We start from the raw sequence: 19,807 nt of genomic DNA, 5'->3' as shown, positions 1-19,807 counted from the left end.
GGCCCTCCGCCTTCCCAGGCAAGAATTGGAATGGCCCAACGATGGGATCTCCATCTGAAGAGAGACCAATGGGTAACCTAAGTCGATCGGACGGCTCAGGCGAATGCCGAGAGACAAGTAAGGAGCAGAGGGATGCTCCTATGGGCTATGCCAACTCTATCATGAATGACAGACATGGATCCCATTCGAACATATCCAATAAGAGCTCCTCGAACCCGTCACTTGAGTCATCAAGATAACTTTACCAAACCCTCTTACTTTATTTTCGGATGCATGATCATTCATTCATCCATTCTCATGCATGCATTCACACATTCATTCATTCATCCCATACATCCAAAGCATCGTATATGCAATTAATGCACCACAATGCTTCGTGTTGCATCACAAAGCGGTAGTTGCCTCATTCAACATGAGCAATGACCGACCGGGGTTCGAAGGCTGGCTCGCAAAGGGCTCTAGGCGGCCTCGCGTCAAATAGAGCTAGGGAAAAAATGCAGATGAGCCCCAGTAGCCCTCGCCTGGTATGCTTAGAACCAGACAGGGTCATCTCAACCTTCTTGTTTGATCCTAACCTCGAGCCATGCCCACAGAATCCCAATCGAGGGGAGGCCAGCGGGCCACCTGAGTCGGTCTCCAGAATGACCCGGGCATCTACCGAGAGGCGGGTTAAGGAGCAGTGGAATACCACATGAGGGCTATGCCGACACCATTACGAATGACAGACCCAGATTCCGCTCGAACGCACCCGTTAGTGAGCTCACCGAGTGCGTCACTCGAGCCATCGAGGCAAGCGATGTTAGCTTAGCCCCTCTGGTTGCGAAAACCATAGATGGGGTAACGCACGGAACTAGACCAACCCCCACCAAATCCAACAGGGATCAGAGGCTCAGGTCGCCCAACGCCGACTTGGGAAATCAACCGACCGCATAGGTCGTGGGCAGGACAAACACGGATGAACACTCCGAACGACAGAAACACAGGAGTCTGCGGCCCTAGGAAGGAGTACCAAGATACTCAGCCTCCAATCGACTCACCAGTCGGACGCAGGCTCGGGGGCTACACCCACCGGATGCGCTCACGCGCACCCGCTGGCAAGTTGAAAAATCCCCCAGACGATTCTACCCGAATCACCCGGGGGCACGGGGGCTACACCCACTGGGTGCGCTCACGCGCACCCACTAGCAAAATGAAAAATCCCCTAGACGATTCTACCAGAATCACCCAGGGGTTTAGGGGCTCCTGTCGGGTTCATAAACCCGGGGTCCCTAATGGGCCCACTTCCCAGCAGAAGCTCAGCCTAGTAGATGATGTTGCGAACGATGCATAGCTCCTGGGCCGGCCTAGATACCTAAATGACAGATCGAAAGAGAGATCCAGTCTTTGACCGATAGGCCTAGCAAAGGAGGGGTGACACTCACTTCTAACTCTGAGCCGCTTCTGCGATCGGAAGGCCTGGCCAAGGAGGGGCAACGCTCGCTTCCGACTTTGACCCGCTTCTCTGACTGGAAGGCCTGGTCAAAGAGGGGCGACGCTCACTTCTGACTCTGACCCGCTTCTCCAACTGGAAGGCCTAGCCAAAGAGGGGCGACGCTCGCTTCTGACTCCGACCTGCTTCTCCGACCAGGAATACACCGAACCACTACTTATGGCTCTTCTCTGACCAGCGTGGTCAGAGCCAACTGGGAACGACCGACCGGGGATGTCCACTCGGTGAGGACCCAAGAAATCAGGTGGAGCAGATAAGGTGAGGCACCAAGTCAACCATAATACCGAGGACTGTACCCTACACACCTGCAGGACAGTACTGACAAGCCATGCCAGAAGGGTGCTTTCCAACCGTTCAGACATGTCAGAACACGAACAGCGTTACGGGTGCCGACATTTGTCCTACAGTATGGTAGGTGCCGACATTTGCCATACTAGAAAAACACGATGGAGTCTAGCACATGCATCTGGGCATCAACAGTATTGTGGGCACCGACAAACTATCTTGTACCCGATGGCGTGGGAAACAAGACTAGGAAACACATACGCTCACTCTCTCTCTCTCTCACTTGTAAGGCCATCCCCTTAAACCTATAAAAGGGGATGCATTCTCTCCCAATAGAAGGGCGGACAACAACGAATAGACGATAGACAGATCATTCTGACTCTCTCTCTGCTAGCTTTAGATATTCTGAGCACTCGAATAGCTTCACGGCTCTAGAACTCTAAAGCTACATGGAGCATATGTTCCAATACTTAGTGCACGTAGGAGCTCCCGTCACTCTTGGCCCTTCAGTCCAGAGTCCGACTGGACCTCTAACACCACCCATCTTACTCCCACTCGTTTGTAACCCCACAGCAAACTTCGAGCACCTAGGCTCAGGAATAAAGTCTTCGACCGACTCAAACTGAATGTAGGACACGTTGCCTGAACCAGTATAAACCCTATGTCATTGAGTGCTAGGCCACATCCGATCACAACGTATGGCAAAACAACAAATATTTACTTGTTGGTCATTTTTCGCACCAACAAGATGTATTCTTATTTTAAGAACTACTATTGCCTTAATATTGAGTGTTGCATCGTCATTGCATGCATGTAGAGAACGAGTTGGTGGAGTTCGTGACCGTGAGCGAGCAGGAGTACGAGGAGGTTATTGAAGAGTACGAGGAGGAGATCCTCATGCAGGAGGAGGTACCAGAGCCACCACTGACTAACTGAGCTAACACCGTGCCTGCCCAAGGCAAGCCCCGGTGCATAACCCTTATTTTGAATAAGCACTGAATATATATATCTATGATGTGCATTTATGTTACAGGCATTTTATGGAAACCACCTGCATAAATATATCTGTCCTATGAGTCCTACTAGCATAGGTCGAGTAGCTGCTATGCTTAGTCTATCGGTAGCGTGAGTAACCTGCCGTTACTCACAATAGGTGATTATTATTATCACTCATGATAAAATGGTGAAAGGAAATGAAGATCGGGCAGGGATATGGTATGGATATTGGTGGGTGTAAGGGGTTATGTCCCACGGCCAACGGGGCATATCTTGGTTACATTGTTTTCCATGTTTGTGTCGGTTAAGGACCATCCATTGCATTGGATTCTAGTCAGGTCACAGACTTATTATCCTGAGCACATACCTATTTATGGGAGCTGGGAAGGCTCATTGCTCTCTTGTCGTGGGTTTTGGCTCTTTCTGGGCCGACTAATTGGAGGTGGGGATGGTGGAGGTCTTAGCACCACACTAAGTCTGGGACTCAGGTATGGGGGCTTGGAGTCCAAGTTTAGACGGGGACCTAGATCCCTTGACAGGAGAGTGATGGGTTGGTCCTGCTTGTGCATGGGGTACAAGCGGGGCATGTGTTTCGGGGTACCTAGCTGGGCACATTAATTCGCGAATCGCCGGGTAATCCGGTACGACTTGTCTACAATCTAGCACCATAGTAAGAACTGGAAGATGAAAGAGAGTGAAATTGATCTATTTGCTCAACTCTTGCTTGAAAGTAGAACAGGTGCTTACCTAGAATGGTTAGATAATGAACTAATCATGACTGCTAATAAGAAACATACATAAGTATTCACTACTAGTATTGCTTTCTGTAAAAAAAGAAACCCAGCAACCCAAAAAGTTTATCATATCCTTTGGAGTCGAAAAATTATTCCCACTAGTTGGGTAAGTCTTGCGAGTATATTATGTACTCAGGGTTTATTTACCCTGTTGCAGGTGTAGCTTGAAGGGTAGCTGCTGTGTGGAGGATTCTTTTGGTGGGCACAGACAGATCCTTGTATTGTACCGTTAGATGTTTATTGTAATTCTGTTGTTTAAATTCTGCGCTATGAACTTGGTACTGTAATAATGTATTTCTAAGAACTCTAGTTGTATGAAATGGACTAAGTATTGTAAACTCGTTCTCATTATTGGATCCTGGAGGAAAAACGTTGATTATTCGAGTTCTTCCTTAGGGTGTGCTCGACGGAATCCGTCCGATGTAGCTTGCTTTTGGGGTGCTTAGTGTTTGGTGGAAGACGAACGCCTCTGGAAACGTGCTATTTCGGGTGGTTCTGCCACAAATGTGTAGTGTTTAAATTGTGTTTAATTAATGGGCTAAATGACTATTATATGATCAGCACATACCACAGACTAAACACAAGGCCATGTTTGTATAGTTTGTGGATGGTAACAACAAGCAACCTTAGGGCAAATAGACCATTGGATTATAATAATTTGGCCCCATGAATAGCACCACAAGAAAAATCCATAAAACATATGTTTCGAAAAATTATCTGTATGTTAAAGTAACAGATAATAATTGTTTAGACTTCTAAAGAAATTCTACCATGATACCGTCGTCTTAAAAGGTCCATCACTCAATCTCTTGCAACAAAAATGACATCACACAATTAGACAATTAACACAAGTAATGAACACACCAGCGCTAGTCTATTATCCTGGCATGCAGCACCCACATGACAACATGGGTGTACAGTGAAGCCCAGCACATGAAGTAAAGCACTTAAATTACACAGTTTAAGTAGTACAAGTAACCCAAAAACCACATAATACAAACTAGTGCACTTTAAGAGAAAAGCCCTTGTGTTGTATAGCTAGCCGAATGTGGATTACAATTTGCAAACTTGGGGCAAGCAGATCGTTGGCAGTAAGAATCCAGCATGTGGATGGTTACAATTTATGAGTTGTCTGCTGAAATCTAAAACAAATAGGACCAAAAGCTAACAGAAAAGGAAAAGGAAAAACTGTGGGACAGTACAAGGGGCCGCCTAGCATATATACCAACACACGTTCTTTTGATTTCCCGCAAGCCGCAAGTAAACTTTTGTTTTTGCATCCCCACCCTCATTTGACACCCATCTCATGATAAAAAGGGCCCTCGCACCACTTACAAACAGAGGCAGCACACAAGTCCTCTAGGTAGCTAACCATACTCTTCATCACTTCGTCCTCCCGCTTCCGCAGACCACTGCGCATCCGTGCACAGAGCTCTAGCCATGGCTCAAGAGCTCCAAGAAACGTCCTCTTCCTCTGCCACCACCACCTCGTCGTGTACCACCTCCTGCTGCTCGTCCACTGTCACGGACTCGTCTTCTTCGCCGCCGTCACCGGCGGCGGCCAATGCCGCGCCCGTGCCACGGAAGCGGCAGCCGGCGGAGGCAGAGATCGAGGCCGAGGCGGGCGGGGAGGAAGGTTTTTGTGCTGGTAAGACGGCGCCGGCGAAGAAGCAGAAGCGGAGCAGCGAGGGGAAGCACCCGACGTACCGCGGCGTCCGGATGCGGGCGTGGGGCAAGTGGGTGTCAGAGATCCGCGAGCCGCGCAAGAAGTCGCGCATATGGCTGGGCACGTTCCCCACCGCCGAGATGGCGGCGCGCGCCCACGACGTCGCCGCGCTCGCCATCAAGGGCCGCGCCGGCGCCGCGCACCTCAACTTCCCGGACCTCGCCGGCGTGCTCCCGCGCGCCGCGTCCGCGGCGCCCAAGGACGTCCAGGCCGCCGCCGCATTGGCCGCTGCGTTCACGTCGCCGTCGCCGTCGTCACCATCATCGGAGCCCGACGCCGCCGGCACGCCGGTGGCGCCATGCGACGCACGCGAAGAGCCCGCCGCCGCCAAGAACGGCGCCGCGCCCGAGGTGGAGGCCGCCGCCGAGGCACCGGTACCACCACCGCCGGCCTCTCAGCCGGGGACGCCGTCGTCGAGTGGCGTGGAGGAAGAGCGGCAGCTGTTCGACTTGCCGGACCTGCTCCTCGACATCCGGGACGGGTTCGGGTGCTTCCCGCCGATGTGGGCCCCGCTCACTGACGTGGAGGAGGTCAATGCGGAGCTGCGCCTCGAGGAGCCGCTGCTTTGGGAGTAGCAGTCAGAGATGCTTGTTGCTTGCGTTACAAGGTCTTAACAAAACGATAGTAGCAGTGGTATCCCATTTCTTCGTCTTCGTCTTCGTCTTCGTCTTCTCTCCCCCTCTCTTTTCTCTTTCTTTTTTTTTACTCTGGAAAAACAGCTAGCTCTTTTCTTCTTCCTCTTTTCAATTGGGTCAAATAAGTATGAACATATATAAATGAGAGATATAAGTTGTGTACTTATAAGTGTAAAACGAGTAAGTACCTATCGGTTAATTAATTATTGCATATACTAGTACCAGTTAGTAATAATGTGATCCAGTGTGTGAATTCGAGCAGTAGTTGACCTTGCTAGATTTTAGTTGCCTTTGCTTCCACTATCCCATGTGTGCTGTACCAAATCCCCCAGTGAAAGGACAAAAAGGAAATGACTGTAATGACCTGAGATGAAATGGGAACCCAGCAGGCAGAATCTAACCTTGCTGCTGACCACGAAATGTCTCAAGTTCTTAACCTCACAGTCAATGGCAATTGTCTATTATAATTGCAGTGCAGGTAACCCATTAGCGTTAACCAGAGCTGGCCAGTCAAGTCCAGCACACATATATTCCGTTCCATTTCCCTACCATTTTTCTATCATCAAGTGTATAGTTAACTTATTGTTCAGCTTCAGCAGCAACAGGGGGGAATCCTGATTGGCGTGTCCCGTCCTGTTCTGCCCCCACCCCCATGATCAAGTGGTGACAAAAGTGTTACGTTCCTCATGTGGCTAGCTGCAGGCTGCAGCATCTTCGCCTTCCACCTACAGTCTCTCTGCAGCTTTGGAAGGCTCCTTTTGCTTGCCGGAGATGCTGATGCTCGTGCTACAGGGAGCGTAGCTTATTTTTAAGCGCGGACATCATTTGCAGCGCGGAAAGCTGATGCTCGCGCTTACCGCAGTTACCATGGCTGGGCTGGGCAGCTGGCTTCTGCCTTCTGCCCCTGCCCTATCGCTGGAACAGGGCGCTGCCCCTCCCGGCAAGGCAAAGGGCCCGGCCAAGCCCAAGCGTTGTGCGTGACAGCCGCCTGGTCGTGCCACGGTGGCGATGGCCACGCCACGTCGGCAGCTGGGTGGCTGAGCTGGTGGTCAGCTGCAGCGCACCGCACTGCAGTGTGGCTAAGCTCCGATCATCGGTGTCCACCAGCTCAGTTTTGAGTTTTGACTTGCGTGGGAGTGAGATTCTTGGATGCATACGGCCGCCCTGGACGTGCGTGCGGACGTGGTGGTGTAGACGAATACAGTACAATACGTGCGTTTTTGTATGTAGTACCTGACCTGGTACGGTGGTACTCCTACGTCCTACCTGCGTAGCGCGTACGTACGCGGACGTGCACACGTCAGGCGGCCACGCGGTCGAGCTGGACACAGTTGTCACGGTACAACCCTGCTGTGCCATTAATTTGGCAGCATTGAACGACTTAACGAGGGAGGATGAGCATCTAAATGCAGTATCTTGGATTGATGTACTTTATAGTACTATAGCAATGGAACACGGGTAACCGAGAAGGGTCTCTATTTAGGCCCCGTTTAGTTCACCCCAGAGTTGGCGCCGGCAAAATTCGGGTGGCACTGTAGCGCACTGTAGCGTTTCGTTTTTATTTGGTAATAATTGTCCAATCGTTGACTAATTAGGCTCAAAACGTTCGTCTCGCAAAGTACAATTAAACTGTACAATTAGTTTTTGATTTCGTCAACATTTAGTACTTCATGCATGTACCGTAAGTTTAATATAACGGGGAATCTTCTTTTTGCATAGTGCCAAAGTTGGGAGTTCTGATGAACTAAACAAGGGCTTACTATCCTATTTTGAGTGTCAGCGGGAGATTAAAAAAACTTTAGTACATTTCTACCTAGAGCAACTCTATGAGATTGAGAAAAATTCAACTCCTATATCTAGTTAGAGCAACCACAATGTATAGAGTCACAAAAACTATAGCGCCCAAATGATGATTGTTTAGTTAAACGATAGATGATTGTTTGTTTAGTGTGTTTAAACGTTTAGGCTAGCTAAAACTGGACCCACACAAGTAGTCAATAGCTATTATAACTCATTCACAATGAAAGATACATAATGTACCATTATGTAGATAAAAAAATCTCTTATCCCAACCACCTCCCCTTCTGGATCCATTTATTATGTGTCGACTGCCCTCCGTTCATATGGCGTCCCTCTCTACAGGGGGCAAGGGCGCCATGGGAGACCACTCATCTAGATCCAGCGCCAACGCTGCTACCAAGCACCTCTTCGTCATGGAGCTCGTCCCCTTCCTCCTGCCTAGCCACTGTGCCCCCGCCACCACTAGCAATGTTGTTGGGCACATAACGGGTCATCCCTCCCCGTCCCCATAGATTAGAGGGGTAATCGTCGAATGGGTACAGATAACTTGCCATGTTTAGTGTCCACTGTATTGTGCTTGGTGAGCTCAGGCCAGCAGAAAGTATCCACCGCTACCTCTTTTGCTAGACCACCCCACCCACATATGTGAATATGTCTGATCTAGTGATCCCTACTGATCTTTTCCTACTCTTTTTCTTCTGTCGGCTGATCCTAGCTGTAGTGACTCGCATCTTCCAAGCACAGAGCGGCTACTTGAGTAGGACCTGCACTTGTTGTGGGGTACAAGGTGGAAATTAGGTCATTTTTTACCTCGACTGCCCCAACATATGTGTATTGAGGTGGATATAGGGTGCAGAAAAATACATCCAACAAGATTTTGGTTTGGTTGCATGAAAATATATTTGCAAGATGCTAGAGTAAAAAAAATTTGGCAAGTACCGCCCCCTGTCCACCGGAGACGTGGACAATGGTGTAGCTACCACACCCACGTAATGGGACATGATAATTGAAGGGCAATTTAAACCTTTACCCGATCTTTCTGAAAAGGTGTAAAATGAGCTATATCCTAGGACAGAGGGAGGATATCTTATCAACAATTTAGGAAACCCATGTGATTTTGTCTCTGTAATCTTGTAAACTATTCTTGAAATGGTGTCACTTCCTCATTGGATTTATGAGGAGCTGGGAATCGACAACACAATTATATTCACACGAGAGAGATGTTTGGTGGTGTCACCTCGTCAATCTTGATATTCGTTGGTTAAATCTTTCAAAGATCCAATAGCGTATATGCGTATGCATCTATTTTAGATCAAAGGCTCAATCCAACTTTATTAGAAAGTTTAAGTTTGAACTCTGATCCACACTGGAGTTACCAGTTTACAAAGAGGTCTCAGAAACATCAGCAGAACATTTACATCTATGCAACATCACCTACTACCTCTACTTCAACCCGTATGCATGTGTCCATAAAGTGAGTATGCAAGTTGTAATGCAATTGAATAGAAGTACGTATGACCATATATATTTTACAATTTGGTGCGCTGTTCCATATTTGCAACGTTTCTCAACCACAATATTGCACGATTAGTTTCTACCTATGTTTGTGTCGAAAACTAAGCAAGTCACTAGGACGCACCAACTACATATTTAGGATGCACTTGGTAGCGAGACCTCTCCTCGCCTCGCCTCACCCGCGCCGGTGCAGGAAACGAGGATCATGCCGGATCGGCGACCACGCGAGCTGAGGGAGGCAAACCTCGTCCTTGAGGAGCTTGAGCAAGGGAAGCAAACGTCCATTTATCCTCGCTATCCCCGCTCGGTAAGTGACACAGTGCGGGGTGAAGGATCTAAGCGCGCCCTTAGAACCTGCTTGGCCGTGCTACTCAAATGGATGAATTGAAGCGGCTGTGAGCCTGTGACTGTTTATTTTCTTCTACAAGGAACAGTAGATGTAGGCAGGTTTGTTGCAGCAGCAGCCATTGGTATCGATCAGCCTCTTATTGTCTGATCGACATATATATCCATGAAAACTCTTTCCTGGTTTCTCCAATTTTTTTACGTCCCGTTCACGGCTCAAATCCGACCGGTTAGACTGCAGCACCTGGATCCCAGGGAGAATGCACGTCACCTCATGCATGTTTCGACGGTGGGTGAAAACAGGGGAGAAAACACAAAGGTTTACCTAAGCGATCGATTTATTACTGTCGCGGCCGGTGAGAGATCGCCGCTGCCTCTGACAAGTCTCCGTTCCGTTGCATTCAGCGTCCCGTCCCGTTCCGTTCCGTTCCGTGAACTTCACTGAGAGCGATCGGTGATTCAGTCCAGGATGGTAATTGCGGTGTCTAAAGCAATTAGGCGATTGCTGCAGCGGTAAACTTGTCTGTCACATGTTGATGGTGAGGGAGATGGATAGATCGATCATGACGAGACGAGTCATGTTCTCTTGTTGTGTGAGGCGTACTTCAACAAGGACAAGGTTCTCGCGCAGCTGCATTCGTAGCTAGCTTTAATTAGAATCTGCAATGCGTTGCAACAGGTTGACATGAAAACAGTGTTTCTGCAGACCACACTGATCTTGCGGTGTAAACTAACCAGCTGTTGATTTCGACTTTGCGTGAAATTTACTGCGTTAGGCATATAGGTTTTCTCTTGAAGGCCTCTTCTGTACGCGGATTTTTTTTTCATGTTTCTGATGTTTTTCTTATGATTCTGTGAAATTCCTATATTCTAATAAAGGGGTCCCAAGATAAAATGTTTTCAGAATTTTCCTTTTGCTTTCAGAATCAGAATGTGTTTACTAATCTTCCATTGAAGGCTAGGTAGATGAAATGTCTTGAGCCTTTTACCTGTGTGCCATTATGAAAAATGGTCCTGGCCTATAGGCTACCAAAAAGTTCGAACGTATCCTGATGTCACAACGATAACTTTCTTGTCTTTCATGCCATTCCGTCTACTTTTAGCTTTAACGGTGTTAAAGTGTGCTGGAAAAACTCTAAACTACCTTTAGTTCTACTAGTAGGAGTGTATGGGATCTTTTAATATTAGCCACAAATATAGAGATAAACAGTGAAGGCTAATTGCCAATATAAGTGTATTTCTAAAGTATTTCTGAATTTATTTTTGTAAAGGAAAATGGTTGTATAAGGTGTGGGCATGACTTCATGGTGAGGTCATCAAGCTAGCTAGATCGACATAGCAAGGTATGGTTCTGCTCTGTTGCTCGCTCCGGCTGCCCGCGCGGCGTTGCACGCGTGCGTGCTGGGTGTTAGTTGATCTCCACCAATAGGCCATGAACCTTTGCCTCTGCGCCCTGATCGGGGGCGCCTAATCCTAACGAGGTTGGTCTGAGCCGCCATGATCCCACCGATAGAAACTCTAATCCAATCTACAGTGTGCTGCCAGCGACGGGATGCCCCACCACATCACCATTGCCTCTGCAGGGTCTCCACCAGTCCACTGGATTGCCACCTCGCCTCCTCACCACCGTGCCGAGCACCGGCGTCCGCAAGGCGGCATCCAGGGCGAACTTGGCGTCTATGTTGCTGCGGCCTAACTACGCTAAGGTGAGGAGTCTTACCCGGATCTACGGTTACACAGAAAGGTACACCACGATCCTAACAATGGTATCAGAGCGAGGTTGCCTGTGTGTAACACTAACCCTAACCGGGTAAAAGCAAAGAGAAAAGGGACCGGGGGTGGCGGACGTCACTGGAACCCCGGTCACCACCGCTACTGCGCGGGGAAAAGATGCCGCACTGCCGTTCTCACCGGCGCACGACAAGAACAGAACAGATCTAGTTCGGATCTAAGGAAAGGAGTAAAAGGAAAGAAGAACAGTGGTTCCCCAACCCTAACCCTAACTGGGTGAAGGGGAAGAACAACAGTGAACCCGATTTGGATGAACTAACTCATCCTCATCCCAATCCAAATCAAAACCATGAATAGAAATCAAAAGAAAAGGTTCAACCAAACCCTAACCCTAACTCGCATGAAGAAGGGGAAGGGAAGCGATTCGGATGAACTCCAAAAAGAAAAGAAATCAAAAGAAAAGTGCAAATCCCAAAACCCTAACCCTAGTACCCCAATCGGTTGAATCCGTAGAAAGAAGCAGATTCAAAAGAAAAGAAGGGAAAGAGGGGAAGGGGATAATCTCGCAGATCTCGAATCAAACCAAAAGAAAACCCGAATCGGAGATCTCGAATCAAACCAAAAGAAAACACGAATAGGGTTCAACCGAACCCTAACCCTAACTCGCATGAAGAAAAGGAAGAGAATGGAAAGAGACCTCACCGTGCACTGGGCGAACCCTTCACCGGCGCGGGAGAAGAGGGCCGAGCGGAGGGGGAGATGTTTCTGCCAGGCTCGGCCAAGGGGGCGCCGTGGCCAAGGCTGCTCGACGGCGGCGTGCTCACCCATTGGGGAGCACGTGCGCCGGCGAGGGGGTCGGCGACGGCACCATGGCTGCCGCTCGCTCGCTGCGTCCACCGTTTCACCGCTCGTCTCACTCGGTCGCTGCTGGTTGCGCTGAGGTAGAGAGAGGAGAGAGCGGCAAAGAAGAGAGAGAAGCAGAGAGTGCGAATGGCCTAGGGTTTTCCGGTCGGAGGCCACGACCGCGGTTTTGTTCGCGCGAAATCGACGCGCAGCCGTCAATCTCCATCGGACGACCGAGATTGAACGGGCCAGCGATGCGGCCTAGGCGGGCGCGCGTGGCCGAGCGGCTTTACCGGCCCAGGCCCAGGTTGCGGCCTGGGTGCGGCCGAGCGTCGCGCAAGGAAGATGGGCCGGGCTGTTTTGATGGCCGGGCCGAAAGAATAGTGAGCATTTGAGTCATTTTTCGTTTTTGATTTTCCAATAAAGGTTTTATTTCCTGGAAATTGATTAATGGCTTAAATAAAATAGAAAAAGTAATTTTTCCCTATGGGTAAAATTGAAGAAATTGAGTATACGTTTTCCACTGCTAAAGAAATGGTTTATTCTCCAGTTAATTTGTACCAACGTGATATTTAATTGGAGAAAAAGAAAGTTTTTCCGCTGCTAAAGAAATTGTTTATTCTTCAGTTATTTTGAACCAATGTGGTATTTAATTGGAGAAAAAGAGATTTGACATGATTATGATGTTGTTATTTTCTGACCAACGTTGTTAATAACAATATCATAATTTTAATGATTTATGCATTAATTTTACTTCTACCCAACGGTGATATAGAATTAGTGTATGAGAACAGTTGTAAAAGTTAATGATTTATGCATTAATTCTATTTTTGTCCAACGGTGATGTAGAATTAGTGTATACGAATAGTTATATGTTTTGATTTTGACCAACGTTGGAATCAAGGCATGCAAATGGTGTTATTTTTATGTTAAGAAAAGGTTTGTCCTGGTTTTCATCTTGTCTAAGGTGAACTGGGTAGTCATCTCACCGTGTTCCACTGAGTCTGTGGCACCGGTGAGAGAGACAAACGAGGCTGATGTCGTTTGGGCAACTAAAGAGAGGGATTTTGAATCCCGAAAGATATTATATGCCCTTGAGCATAGGAAGTGTGTCACTGCCAACAAGAAATATTTGGCTGTGATAAAGAACACGATTGAACCTGCAATTGTGGGCTCAATCCCAGAGTGTGACACGGTCACCGAGTACCTCAATAGAATAAAGAGTCAGTTCACTGGCTCTTCAAAGACATATGCTACCCAGCTGATAAAGCAGCTGGTGACAAAGTGTTATGCTGATAATGATGACATAAGAGAGCTCACGATGCGTCGTCAAAATTATGGCACTGTTGTTTAGGCCATATTTCGAGGGGGAGAATAGAAAGACTAGTTAAGAATAATATTCTTCCTCCATTTGAGCTCTCAGAATACATAAAAGGAAAGTATGTAAAGAAAGATGACAAACGAAGTGCAAGAATTTTATAGATTATTCACACAGACATCTGTGGTCATTTTCCTGTAAAGAGCGTGGATGGTTATAATTCATTCATAACATTCACAAATGATTACTCCCATTATGGCTATATTTATCCAATCAAAAAAAGAACAGAAGCATTGGATAAATTTAAGATATTAAAGATTAAGATAGTCAGGTCTATCCATGGGGGAATACTATGGTCGGCATACCCTAAAAGAATGGCATAGTAGCCTAGTATTCTACACCAGGCGAACCTCAGCAGAATAGAGTAGCTAAAAGAATCAATCATAGCCTGATGGATATGGTGGGCAGTATGATAAGTTACTCCACCTTATAGTTGAGCCTGTGAATGGAGGCGTTAAAAACCAACATTCATATTCTCAATAGAGTACAAAGTAAGTCGGTGCCCAAAACACCGTATGAGTTGTGGACAGAAAGAGTACCCTCACTAAAAACTTAAGTGTGTGGGGAGCCCTGCTGAGGCTAAAGTATTTAACCCAAACATTGGAAAGTTAGATCCCAAAATAGTAAGTTGCCATTTATTTGGCTACCCAGAAAAATCAAAAGTTTTTCGTTTTCTACTATCCAGAGAGACATACAAAGTTTGTGGAAACGAGACACGCTGTCTTCCTAGAGGATGAATTGATGAGGGGGAGCATGGTAGGTCGAGAAATTGACCTTGAAGTGAAGCGGGTGTATGTGCCCACTCCAATGATTCATGAGCCATTTTTTTCACTACTTGCTGTCGCTGCACCGACAGTGCTAGATATTGTGGTGCCAGCACCTGTGTTATCCCACCTGTGGCAACAATGAATGACGATGAGGAACCTGTTCTTCAGGATCCTATAGAACCTATTGCCACACATGAGAGGGAGCAACAGCAGTCTCAAACAGAAGATGTGCCAAATGTGAAGGCCCCTAGAAGGTCTCAATGAGTTAGAAAATCAGTTATTCCTGCTGATTATAAAGTGTACAACACTAAGGAATTTCAAATGGAGGATGATCCCACCTCGTTTGAAGAAGCCATGAGTAGTGATCATTCATCAAAGTGGCTTGAGGCCATGGAAGATGAAATGAAATCAATGAATGTCAATAAAGTTTGGGATTTGGATATAATTCCTAAAGGAGCCAAAATAGTAGACTGTAAATGGGTCTACAAAACAAAACTTGACTCTCAAGAGAATATAGAGAGATATAAAGCGCAACTTGTGGCAAAAGGCTTTATGCAAAGAGAAGGGATTGATTACAATGAGACCTTTTCTCTAGTCTCATGTAAAGTTTCCTTCAGAATCATAATGGCATTAATGACATATTATGATTTAGAATTACATCAGATGGATGTAAAGACGACATTTCTCAACGGAAACTTGGAGGAAAATGTTTACGTGGCACAACCGAAAGGTTTTGTCATGGAAGGAAAAGTATGAATGGGATGCCACCTAAAGAAATCCATTTATGGATTAAAACAAGCTTCAAGACAGTGGTACTTAAAGTTTGATCAGATAATAAAGAATTTTGGGTTTTAAAGAGAATGTAGAGGACAATTGTGTCTATGCAAAGTTTAAGAATGGGAAGTTTATCTTCTTTGTCCTGTATGTGGATGATATCTTACTTGCTAGTAGTGATGTCAGTCTACTATAGGAGACAAAGAAGTTTTGTCCTCAAAACTTGATATGAAAGATCTTGGTGAAGTATCGTTCATTCTAGGGATCGAGATTCACCGAGATAGAAGAAAAGGGGTATTAGGACTGTCATAAAAGGCATACATAGAAAGAATCTTAAAGAAATTCAGTATGCACAAATGTAGTCCCTCACCTGCTCCTATAGTCAAGGGCGACATATATGGGGATTTTCAATGCCCCAGGAACCAATATGAGCTCAATCAAATGAAAGTGGTTCCATATGCTTCAGCTGTTGGAAGCTTACAATATGCTTAAGTATGTACGCGCCCTGACTTGGCATTTGTTACCGGGTTACTTGGTAGATTCCAGAGCAATTCTGGAACAAAACAATGAAATTAGTAAAGAAAGTCTTGCATTATTTGTAAGGAATGAAAGGCATTATGATGACGTATAGAAGATCTGATTCACTCCACATAGTGGGAAATTCAGATTCTTATTATGCTAGAGATGATAGAAAATCCACGACGGGAGAGTATTCACTCTAAAAAAGGGGAGCTATTTCATGGAAAAGCTCAAATGCAAACCGTTACTACATCGTCCACAATGTATGACAGTTTGTAGCGTGATATGAGGCAACAGGGCAGGTGAACTGACTAAAGAAGTTTATACCCGGTTTGAAGGTGGTTGACAACATCTATAGACCACTTAAGTTATACTACGATTATAATCTGGCAGTACAGTATGCTCACAATATAAGTCAAGTGGTGCTGCCAAACACATTGACATAGAGTATTATGTTGTGATAGATAAAGTTCGGGATCAAGTCATAAGTCTTGAGCATATAAGTATAGAAAAGATGCTCACGTATCCGCTTACAAAAGGCTTACCACCCAACGTGTTCAGAGAACATGTAGCTAGCATGGGTTTAAGGGAAAGCCTAAAATTCTTGGACAAAAGAAGGCCCAAAGATAAGTATCTATTTCAGAACAGAGTAGTGTGTTGTAGCTGTTAAATCTATCGGTAATGGACCGTGACGATGAGACATGCTCTATGCGCTAATCTGTAATGGAATGAACAAAAGTAAATGATATAAAATTGAAAGATGGAATGAGATCAAGGGGGAGAATGTTAGTTGATCTCCACCAATAGGCCCAACGGCCTATTGGGCCCTTGCCTCTGTGCCCTGATCGGGGGCGCCTAACCCTAACAAGGTTGGTCTGAGCCACCATGATCCCACCGATAGAAACTCTAATCCGATCTACAGTGTGCTGCTAGCGACGAGATGCCCCACCAGACCATCGTTGCCTCTGCAAGGTCTCCACTAGTCCACTAGATTGCCACCTCGCCTCCTCACCACCGTGCCGAGCACCGGCATCTGTGAGGCGGCATCTAGGGCGAACTTGGCGTCTACGTTGCTACGGCCTAACTACGCTAAGGCGAGGAGCCTTACCCGGATCTACGGTTACATAGAAAGGTACACCACGATCCTAACACTGGGAAGGGTTGTAGGGGTGCTATGCCTAGCTCGGTCGGTGGCAGGATGTGGGTGCCTGGCTCGCACCGTGGCTGCCGCGCTGGGCAGTGCTCAGCGGGAACGCCGAAGGCGACAGGCACAACGCCGTCACCAGGCGCATCATGTCGTCGCTCAAGATCCTAACGACGAGTATGCCATGGTGTGCACCGCCAACAGGACCACCGCATTTCACCTCCTCATAGAGTCCTACGCATTCTGGCTTGGGAAGCAGCTACTCCCCGTGTATGACTACGAGAGTTAGGCCGTGGCCGCCATGGCCGACAGCGCGCGCCGTCGAGGCGCCGAGGTCACCTCCGCGAACTTCGCCTGGCCAAGCATGAGGATCCACGGCACCGACCCCCTGCTCATCACCATCGGCAACCGGATGTGACTCATACATGAAGGGGTCCTTCCACCCGCGGTAGTCCTAGTAGTCGACGTGGAACGCCAGCACCACGACGGTGGTGTCGTCCCTGGAGTCCTGCGCTAGCAGCGCCGCCACAGCGTTCGCCTCGAGCGACACCTCGCACCCCTGCGACATGAACAACTCCACTAGCACCGGGCCCGGGGCCACCTCCTGGTGCTCGCCCTCGGCCGTGGTCGCGTTGTCCAGCGTCGACGCCATCGCGCTGCCCCTACGCCCAAAGCGTGCCATCAACCGTGGTGCCATTGGTGGGGTGGTGGTAGCTATGTCGTAACTAGCTAGCGAGCGAGCTGCCATGCGGCAGTGTCCACGGCTGGTGCCCACAGCAGCTGGGTAGGAATGTCACGGCAAAGGGAACGGATCAGGCTAGTGAGCTCGCTGGTGCATTGGCCCTTGGCACACAAGGGCAGAGCTAGAGAAAGGAGCCACAAGCGGCCGGCAACGAGCTATGCGTGGGAAGCATCTGGCTCGGCTAACAGGCTAAGGAGGAAGAAGGTGACCAGGTCACTTACGGCCCTACCGGATAGAGAGAGAGAAAGAAGGGAGAGGACATGGTTATGAGAGAAGGGTATTTTGGACATTGTCATCGGTCAGGTCCACATGTTAGGGCTGTTAAACGGTGGAAATCAAACAGAAGGTGGACGGAATGGCATGGAAGTCAAAAAAGTTTAGCGTCATGCTATCAGGGTGCGTTCAAACTTTTTAGTGGCTTGTTGGCTAGGACCATCTCTCATAATGGCACATAGGTAAAAGGCTCAAATGTCTTGCCGTTGAAGCTGGGGTTACCTCTTATACCATCTAGTAAATTCTATTCTATCATATAGGAGTAAGAAATGTTCAGATCAAGACACATCTCTGCTTGCTAGTAACAAACCTCAATCGGTTATTCAGATCAACTTGTGCTCTACTCTTTTTCTCTGAAGGAAAGACAACAAAACACAATCAGTTACTTTTGTCGAAAGAATACGCTTACCTAACAAGAACAATTACCTGTTTGGAAGCCTAGTTTTTTTATCTAAAACACTTGTAAATTGCAGGTCTGTAATTTTTTTCAAACCAACTCGAAATTAGTTGTTTGGATGGCCGGTGACTATAATAATTTTAGAGTTAAATGCATCGTAGGCCCTTGAACTTGTCTTAGGGTGCCACTTTGGTCCACAAACTCTCAAATCGTACTTCTAGCACCCTAATGTTGTTTAAGTATTCCACTTAGATCCATAATCCATTGGAACAAGGTTTTGGCCGACGTGGCGTGGACAACATGGTGCTGACTGTGTCCAAGCGCACGTGAGCCGTGCCTGAGCCTGGTTTGGGGCGTGCAAATAAGCAGAGAGGCCACCCAGTTCTTTTCATATTATCCATTTCACCTCCTCTCTTCTCTGTCTCTGTCTCTTTGCCCGAACTCACTCTCCAAGCCGCTGTCGCCGCCTTGTCGATCTACTCCATGGCACCACTAGGGAGCACGTCGTGATCCAATAGGTGTGTGGGCAACCTTCCCCTCATCCTGTGCACCGAATGCGGTAGTCGAATGGTGGTGAGGTGCGTTTCCACGTAGCCATGGAGTGTAGGGAAGGTATTCTACTATTGCCCAGACCATAAGGTGAGTTAGAGTTTGATGATTCAAATCTTTAGCACTTGGATTGTTGTGTCCTTATTGCAATTGAGTTGGATTTGGTTATTTTGGCAAAGGGATGGCAGCGGGTGTCCATTTTTCTACTGAGAAGCAGACTACATCAAGCACATCTTAAAGATGCTGAAGGAAGGCGGCAATGGCACATGTGAAGCCCAGTCCGAAGGAGAATCAAACCTACGTCCCTATGCTGGCCTGATGGGCAATGCAATGGCCAACAAAGCTAATGGGAATCAAGGGAAGGACCAAGATGTAGTTCGTTTGTTGAATGTGATATGTGTTCTCTGTGTGTGTATAGTGTTGGCGCTTGTGTTAGTTGTGGTTATTCAATAGGTATCTCTGTCGTTAGGGAAACCATGCTCCCAAGAAATATTCCATCCTAAACCTCTCGTTCAGCCACTGTGTTCAGCTGTCCCGATGACATACGTCAGTTCATCCTTCTCTCTATTGGGCCTGAACGCACCAATAACTTTAGCTTGTAGAGCATAAGAAAATCTTTGTGTTGCCCTTTCGAGTTTTGGGACATGAACCAGCTTCCCGGTCTCTAGGTCCAGTCTTCTCCCATGAGCAAAAAACCAATTCTTTGCGCGTTTAGACCAATTGAGTGATTTTGGTGTGATACCCTTGGCAAGAATGTCCGCTTCCATTTTTTCCCACTCGGGAATGGCAGTCGCGTAGCCACCTGATCCCATGTCATGGTGGTATACCTTCTATCGGGCATTCTCTTGGTTCCTTCTCACTCGTTACTCACCCTCTTCTGATGTCTTGTACTATACAAAATCATTTCAGTAGGGCCTCAACTTCGCGAGCGGGCCTCTAGTATTGAAATTGGGCATTAGGTTCTTCTTGACGTATTTCGTGTATAGGGATTTCTTCCAAGTCTGGAATTATGTGGCCATCTTCTTCATAGCCCACTTTTGAACTAGCTCCTTCAATTCATCATCGTTGATATCATCATAATCATCCGCTTGCAACGTGAAATGTT

At 47.4% G+C, this 19,807-nt stretch overlaps 1 protein-coding gene across 1 annotated transcript; it reads left to right on the top strand.

Annotated features, from left to right (window-relative positions):
• Positions 1-4,919: 4,919 nt before the first annotated feature.
• LOC136539353 (ethylene-responsive transcription factor ERF038-like) lies at positions 4,920-6,142 on the top strand. Its single transcript, XM_066531306.1, has one exon. It carries the CDS (start codon positions 5,005-5,007, stop codon positions 5,863-5,865), a length of 861 nt encoding a protein of 286 aa, XP_066387403.1. The 5' UTR covers positions 4,920-5,004; the 3' UTR covers positions 5,866-6,142.
• The last annotated feature ends 13,665 nt before the right edge of the window (positions 6,143-19,807 follow it).

Source organism: Miscanthus floridulus, chromosome 2 (genome assembly GCF_019320115.1).
Source record: "Miscanthus floridulus cultivar M001 chromosome 2, ASM1932011v1, whole genome shotgun sequence".
NCBI classification, from domain to species: Eukaryota; Viridiplantae; Streptophyta; class Magnoliopsida; order Poales; family Poaceae; genus Miscanthus; species Miscanthus floridulus.
The sequence above is the reverse complement of the archived record's forward strand: the minus strand, read 5'-3'. Positions and strand labels throughout refer to the sequence as shown.

Excerpts from the sequence above, each read along its gene's own strand:
- LOC136539353 (XM_066531306.1), top strand. The coding sequence starts at position 5,005 with ATGGCTCAAGAGCTCCAAGAAACGTCCTCTTCCTCTGCCACCACCACC.